Source organism: Ctenocephalides felis, unplaced genomic scaffold (genome assembly GCF_003426905.1).
Source record: "Ctenocephalides felis isolate EL2017-DRISC unplaced genomic scaffold, ASM342690v1 CF-g0.4_SCAFFOLD_00454, whole genome shotgun sequence".
In the NCBI taxonomy this organism is placed as follows: Eukaryota; Metazoa; Arthropoda; class Insecta; order Siphonaptera; family Pulicidae; genus Ctenocephalides; species Ctenocephalides felis.
The window spans coordinates 27513-36182 of NW_020536608.1; the positions used below are offsets into that span (position 1 = coordinate 27513).

The 8670-nt window shown below is 26.9% G+C and overlaps 1 protein-coding gene across 1 annotated transcript; it reads right to left on the reverse strand.

Moving 5' to 3' along the window:
- Positions 1 to 2671: 2671 nt before the first annotated feature.
- Positions 2672 to 7942, reverse strand: LOC113365389 (protein HIRA homolog; the record flags this gene model as incomplete). The annotated part of the gene is made up of 11 exons (XM_026606962.1): positions 2672 to 2775; positions 2910 to 3079; positions 4959 to 5138; positions 5203 to 5531; positions 5598 to 5692; positions 5935 to 6121; positions 6429 to 6589; positions 6752 to 6860; positions 6973 to 7127; positions 7355 to 7539; positions 7759 to 7942. Coding segments are annotated over 10 exons (1661 nt in total), but the record flags the coding sequence as incomplete, so codon positions are not given.
- Positions 7943 to 8670: the final 728 nt, after the last annotated feature.

An 8670-nucleotide genomic window follows, 5' to 3' on the forward strand; every position in this document is an offset into this window, starting at 1 on the left:
TGATATTATGGGATACATAATAAAAAATGTACATACTTTCCAAATTTTATAAATAATATTAATGTACATCATATATTGGTATTTAGAATAAATATAAATTTAGTAGCAATAAATGATAAATTTAAATTGTAAAAATTACTTTTAATATTTACAATTGAAATGGAATAATGTTTTGTTGTGATAAAACTTCTTAGGAAAATAAAATGTAAGATGAATGGCAGTCAGTTGTGTGAATTATTAACATATGATACAAAATGATTAGTACTATTCAAATATAATTAGATTAAGAATTTCATTATACAAACAAGTAATAATATTTCTTAATGAATAAATATATTTTGAAGAACTCATAACTTTTGAGCATTTATTTCATTTATCTGATCTGAATATTCTAAATATATTCTTTGCCATTTAACATGCTTCCTCAGAATTCGTAGGCAAGATTCTAATAGTACATTTTTGTCAAGTCCCTGGAAATGATAAATAATTTTGGTCAGAAATTCTTTCAACATAAAAAAAATTCTAAAAATGACATGAACAAACTATTATAGTCTGTGTTTTATTTTAGAATGATTACAATTGATATCTGTTGCATTGTTGATATAAAATTATTGTAAACATGCATAAGATAGTCATATTTAATAAATATGAAAAATTAAGCCTATAAAGAATAATAATAAAATATGAATCCTCCCATAAAAGTACAAATAAAATTAATAGCCTTGGTATTTATAGAAGCAAACATAAACTTTCAGGGTATTTAGTCACAAATAAAAATTTATATTTACCAATATTTCTCGTTTCGAAGTATTATTTGCATCTTTGGACATCAAAATAGACGAACCCAACAGATCATCTAGTACTCTTCTCAATGCTTGCTCAGGCCCATGAGCTCCTAAATGCTCCATAAACGCTTCTAGCCAATATCGGAAGTCATCAGCTGATTTCAAGGCCTCACTTGCTATCAATTGTGATTCCAGAAAGCTTTGGGCTGCTGCATGCTGACGAGTATTACCAGCACTAAAAATTAAAGAAAAATATAAAAAAATATAATATAATATAATAAAAAAATATACTATCATAATTAATTGAAATTTTATAAATTCTCAGTATTAGTTCTTGTTTTGTTTTAATTATTCAGCCCAATTTACAATCTATTTTTATAATTTTAAATACTTCAGTACTGCTGTATTTTTTTTGTGGTAAGTGGATTTGTGGCATCATAAAATTTATATAAGAAATGAATTGTTCAATATATCTGCAGCTATTTAAAAATGAAATAGAAAAAATAATATATTTTTTGAGCCAAATTGGCATGCCATAATCAATTTTAGAATTTTAAATGCTCTAATCTATATAAGACTATAATATAAGATATTTTATATAACATATTAAGTAGTATCTTATATTATATAAAATATGCATTTTTGTAAGCATTATTAAAAATATAATGAAAAATATACCCATATAACATGGACTTGGCAGATATTGCATGTTGTGCAATAGTCAAAGCTTGTCCCCTAGGAGGCGGAGTAGCTTTAGAGACGGACCACATTCCTATCCTCATTACAGGGTCTCGTGGATTACATAACATTATCCTATAAATCAGCAAAAAATAAATTACTTAAAGTTAGTTCTACTTCATACTATTTAATTTTGTTAAACATTAACTTACCATGTTTGTAGATCCTTACAATAAGTATATGATTTGCCATTTGAAAATGTTATGATTGGCATTCCAAAATGTGTTAGAGCACAATTCAATAATGTAGCTGAAAAAAGAACATTCATTTTTTAAACAAGATTCCTAAATATTCATTTCAACTATATGTAAATATAGCTATATGCAAATAATATAAAAATCAATAGATCTTAATATTTTCAAATAAGCTTATATTCTTTTATCAATTATTTTTCAGTAAAAACAAAAGAAGTTGATTCAGAAGAATCAGTTGTACATCTTTCAACTTCCTTTATTGAGTCTAGAAAGACAAACTTTTTTTTTATATGCTATGAAATATAATAAAACTTATTCAAAGACAAAACTATGGAAGTGAAGAATTTATGCAAGTTAATAGAAATACTTTCATAAATAGAATAATAAACATTACATATATGATTCTAAATTATATGATACATTCCATATCGAAATTCAATTTGATGTTTACTATGTTCTTATTATTCCAAATTTGTCATACCATCTGCTAAAAGATGTCCAAATGTTTCACGAAAAATAGCTTTTCTTTCAGATATATTCCAAACCAGAACATGAGAATTTGTTGTTAGTGCAGCTAAATAACTTGTAGGTGTTAAGACTAATCGAATACAAGGTCCTGGTAAAGATATTAATGGCAAGGCAGGCTTTCCTGAGGTAGTCTCTAAACAGTGAATTACCATATCTTCACAAGCCACTGATATGAAAGAAGCTGTGCAGGCTGCATACACAATTGACGCACCTTTTATAACAACAATTTTTTTTTATTAAAATCTATGTAATATATCAGTCAGTCAGTACGTACTGACTTTCAACAGTGTCATTTGAATAAGTAATTTGATTAAACATTTTTTGCTAAAATTAATATAGATTTTTATATAAACCATAACTAAGTATACTTTAAGTAAACAATATTAAAAAAACATTGCTATAATTTAACTCCCTATTGACTTACCAGTATAATACTGCCATAAGAATTTATTATCCGATAACATTGTAGAATTGTATGCTTTAATACTATGCAAATGTCCATGCTGTGTCTTCAGGAAATTGTTTGAAAACTGGAAAACAGATTTTATTTAAATGTAATTTACAAAAATTTAAATTAAATAAAATAATAAGAAAAAGATTGATGCAATCAGTTTTAAAACTTTTGTATATGTTCTTCATTAAATAATCAATTATTATGAATCACCTGTATTTTATATTTTCCCGCATCCCGAACTACATTTCCAGTAAATGCTGCTAATGGTCCTGCTTGGGATATATTAGATCGAACATTATCTAATTTAGTTATTTTTTTCTGGAACTGCAGGTCCCACACTTGGTAAATCTAGAGCCCTTTTTAATTTATTATCGAGAGGCCTAAAAAACATACAATAATTTACAAGTATTAATCATTACTGAATACAAATTTAATTAATTGCAAGCAGAATTTTGCCTTGAGAGAAGTTGTATGAACTTAAATAATCCATCAACAAGAATTGAGATTCCGCTATTTAGGTAAAATGTTCAATTCAAATGTTTTTGGATTTTTAAAAATGTCTAGACTTTTAAATTTTTTAAATCCGTCCAGCCGTTTTTGAGAAAACGTCAGCACAAGGTCAACAATCAGCACACAACACACATATTTATCAAATTTAGTTTCATTTGATTTAGAATAACGTCAAAAATAAAGAAAACATAATCAGCAAATCAGATGTTTCATTAAAGGAGGAGGTTAAAAATTCGTAGACAAGATATTAGTTAATTAGCTTGAAAATATCATAAATCAGGTTTTAAATAAAATATTTGTTTAGCACCGATAGAGATTGAAAAAAATGTTTATGTATAAAAAAATAGACTTGCTATATTCGGCAAAATACCGAATATCGAATATTCGCCATGCTCCAGAGATCGAATACCAAATATTCGTCAACTATTCGGCAGGTTTTTAGCGCCTTAAATCGTTCGTAATAATGTAATTACTATCAGTAGTTGCTATATTATTATTTATTCAAAATTTATGTCTAAACTTGTAACCGCTATACGATTACTCTTTGTTATTTAGAATATTTGGTACAATTTATATTATTCGGCTGAATACCAAATACTTGAATACCATATGCGATCGGGAAATAAATGTTAAAATCATGAAAAAAGCGATTCTTTACATATTGTATAAATGTGTTTTCAATTATTTCTTTCATGAACATTTAATTTTTTTTTTTATTAACATAATATTATTTTTCATATATTGAGAAGGCTAATTATAATGAAATAAAAATAAACTGATCAAAAATATTGTTTGTATATTTTGCAATAAAGAGCCGATAATAGAGCTCTTCATTTGAAAATACTTAGATTGAATTTAATGAATGACTTTATTGTGTAGATACAAATAATGTGTGGCACCATTGAATGATTCATATTAGATATTATAAACATGTGACAAAGTATCTTGTGAGTATTCAGTAAAAAGCTCTTCACGTGTTGAATTCTAATCTCAAAAGTCGATAAAGTTTAAATTAGTCTATATACAATAACAGAATCTTCATATGTTCATATTATATTATGTAAACTGAATACTTCCAAATACAGATCCATCGCGAGCTCTTTAACGCATAAAATATAATACACCAACAATGCTATCGCTGAGCGGCAGCGGCGCCTTCGATTTTACTATTCGGTATTCGACCAAACATTAAAAAAGATGCCGCATATGCCGAATACCGAATAGTAACCGAATATTCGATGCAAGCCTACTTTATTGTAGATACAAATCTATGTGTGTAACCATTGAATGATATTTATTAATATGAAATGAATTAAAATTGTTAATATGAATTAAATAGCATAAACATGTAACATTCTTTGAAGATTCAGAAAAAAGTTCTTCATGTTGTCATTTATAACCTCAAAGGTCGATAAAGTTTAAATATTATATATATATATATATATATATATATATATATATATATATATATATATATTATAGCAAAATCATTTCTTCATAATCTATTATGTAAAATGAACACTTCCAAATACAGATCTGTCCTGAGCTCTTTATCGGATAAAAGATAAAACACCAACGATGCTGTCGCTTAGCGGCGCCTTTGATTTTAACTATTCTGTATTCGGCCGAATATCAAAGAAGATGCCAAATATGCCGAATACCGAATAGTAACCGAGTATTCGGTGCAAGCCAAATAAAAGTCCATTTATTATGTATAAAATATTTAGATTATCAAAATATTGTACTTACGATTCATCTACAGTTTTATTATTATCAATAATCCTATTAGATGCAACATTTGACTTAGGAAGAGTGACTTGATTACACATGGTAACAGAGGGTTTAACCATAGAATTTGTGATACTAGCTGCTTTAGTGTTTGACATGACTGCACTGCTTGGAAAACTAGTTCCATTTTGTAAACTATTTCTATAATTGATCAAATGATTTTTAAAACATGAGAAAATTCTATATATTTAAAAAAGAAACTTACGATTCTACATTTGCTGGGATAAACATGGGAGTAATTCTACGTTTGCCATCAGATGTTCTCGTTTCAATCTGTTTGTTTATTGGTTTTGGTGCAGTAGGTGGAGGTTGTGATTTATTGATTATGGTTTCTTGTTCAACACTAACATTTAAACTTTGGTCTTTAATCGATACTTCATTAGATACTATTCTTGTTTCTTCAACACCATTTACTTGATTTGACACTGGTTTGATGGTTTCATCCAATAAATCACAACTTTCCAGAATTGTGCGATTTCCAGAATCATTTATGTTTTCAGCTGACTGTCCATAAAGTCTTTCATATAATGCATTCTATGGAAAATAATAAGAATATAAGAATAAGTAAAAAATAACTTGCTAAAAAACAATGTTAAAAACCTTTTCTGCACTCGTCAACAGTCGACCCATTTCTTCACTTTTAAAATGCAAGCATGCTACACTGCCATCCCAACTACAAGCTAATAAAGACAATCCTACAAGAGATTAACAAATTCATTAATAAATTAAATAAAATTTAAAATAAAGATGAATGATAAAATATTTATGGAAAACTTTATAAATCTACTTGATCATTAAATTAATTACAAAAAATACAATTGTACATTCTCTTTAATAACATTTTCACTTAAAAAGTCGTAATATACAATTTAATTAACCACTGATTATTTTCTAATAATCACTGAGTATGTTTATCAAAAATAAATTAAGAATTCACCATCAGCACTCCATGAAAGATCCATTACACTCTTTGTGAATAAATCATGTATTGCAAATAATGGTCTGTGATCTGAAGTGCACCAAACAGATAATGCACAATCTCGTGATCCCATAGCAAGACAGCAATATTTGACAGGCCGGGCTCCAGGCCTAGCGCCTCGTTCCATTATATTATTGTTGAATCTCTGTGAGAAAAATTGTGTATTAATTTCCTGTATTGTTAAAACTAGAAAATAACATTAGAATAACAAATTGAAAGCTTCTCATATCACCTGATATATAAAATCAAACCATTATCATGCACTTTTTTAATTTTAATTATTTTTAGAACTCTTTTGTTGAAAAAAAGTTAGAACTAAAGAAGAAATGTAGAAACTTAAAATATTTTCTTTTTAAAACTGAATTAACTCTCTATTAAATTTTATCAATATCACAAAAAGTGTGATTGTTTGAGAAAGGTGGGTGTTGAGCTGTATTCAAATATTCACTTACAACACATGTTACAGCTTTTCTGTGGCCAACAAAATCTTTGTCACTGCTCCATCCATCTCGTTCAATTATTTGGGCTGTTGGACCTCTGCCATTCATGGCATGAGCTGAAACCAAGTACTGACCATCTGGTGACCAGGAAAGACGCAAAACATGAGTAGTACCTAAAATATTACATGGATTAAAACATAAAAATAATAAATAAAATTATTATGGTATTTTGAAGTGAATGCAATTAATTTTAAATAAATTATAAAATTAATATAAACAGAATTAAAGTTTGAATATTAACTAATACTTTATAATAATGTATATAAAGGAAATACCTCCACATTTAGCAAAAGGTTCCGTAATAACAGCTTCTTGCATCCAATCTGACGTACGCCAAACTCTAACACTCTTATCATCAGATTGTGAAGCTAAATATTTACCAACCTAAAATTTAGCATTCATTTATTGAATTATCGAGTTTATTATAAATTTTCAAAATAAATATAAATTATAATATATAACAATCAAATATAATTAATGTAAGTTTCATACTTACAGGGTCCCAAACCACACCTTTCACCATTCCCGTATGCCCACTAAGTTGTTCTTTTACAGTAAAAGTTGTAGTATCCCAAATAATTATTGTATTATCAACACTGCAACTCATTAGCCACCGATCTCCTGGTGACCATGACAAATCCAAAATATCACCTGGAAAAATTGTAAAATGATTTAATTTAATTTATTTATTAATAAAACAAGATTATAACATTCAAAGTCTAAAAATTAAACACTATAACTAACAGAAAACTCAGTAATTAATTCAATTTTTTGAAAAATATTGACCTATTACTTTTACATTTATGCATAATACGAGTCAATAAAAAAAAAAAATTAATTATATAGTAAATATAAGTGAATTTACTAGCTTTAATTACCTTGATGAATTTGTAAAGTAGCTGAACAATTTTCCTTAAACAACCTTGCTTCCTTATTAACAACCTTGCTACCAAAAACAGTTCCGCCTGTTCCTGCTCCTTTCTTCCATATCTTGATCAGTTTGTCATCTCCCGCTGATGCTAACATTGTTCCACTCCAACTCCATCGTACACAATTACACAAGCTTTAAAAATATAATTATACATGCAAAATATTATTACATAAATATTTTGCTATGTACTATTAAATTAAAAACAATACAATAAAAAATATTATACAATACTAACAACTTTTTTCTTAAACAAATTGTTATTGTAAATAAAAAGATATTTGCTATAATTGCCAGATTATTTTTAATATGTAAATATACAAAAAGGAATTCATAATTGAATATAATGTTCACTTGTTATTACCTGAGTGCTGATCTATTAAACATAATATTTTTGGAACATTGGGATCATTTTCAGCATCGAGTGAGACTAAGGGGGCCCAATTCCAGATGACCACCCTTCCAGAATCTCCCCCCTGGCCTCCTGTTGCAAGTTTATTTCCAGAAGGATGAACATCAATTGAAAATATTGGTTTACCTAAAAACAATTAAGTTATAATTCAAAGTTGAGAAATATAATGCGTTTTATATGTACGCATGTATCTTTAATATTTTTGTTATTTTAATGATTATGAAAACTAATTGCTTATATAACATAAAAAACATTCCCAGAGAACCATCCTCAAAATCATTTAAAATTATGTGGGGTGCTCTAGAAAAATAAAACTTCATTTTTATATAGTTTATGATTAAAAGAAGAATTAAAATTAAAATCAAAATGATTTTAATTACTACTTGGTATTATAAGTTAGCAACAATATTGCAAACAGATTGGTAAAAAACTATTTGAAAAAATGAATTTAAATGTGGATAAATTATGCATTGCACTTTCTAATAAATATGATGATAAAATGAATAATTTCTAGTAATATTGCAAACATTCTTAGCTATAGTTTATTACATGTTGCTATAAGGCAAAAATAGGAATTAATTTTTTTTATAAACTTCTTTGTTTAACTTTTGAAACTTGATATAATGATTTTAAATATTAAAATTTAAATAAATTATTTTAAATTTTAGTATTATGACATACTATATCATTAAAATAATCAATGCATTTACAGAAAAAGGCAATATTTGTAGTTAAAAATACGTTGACACCTAGTTAAAAAAAGTTAACCTTACATTTTCGTACAAACAAATTTTATTTTAGATTCCTATATAAAAATTGGTATCGCACAAATAATATTTATATTACTACCAAAA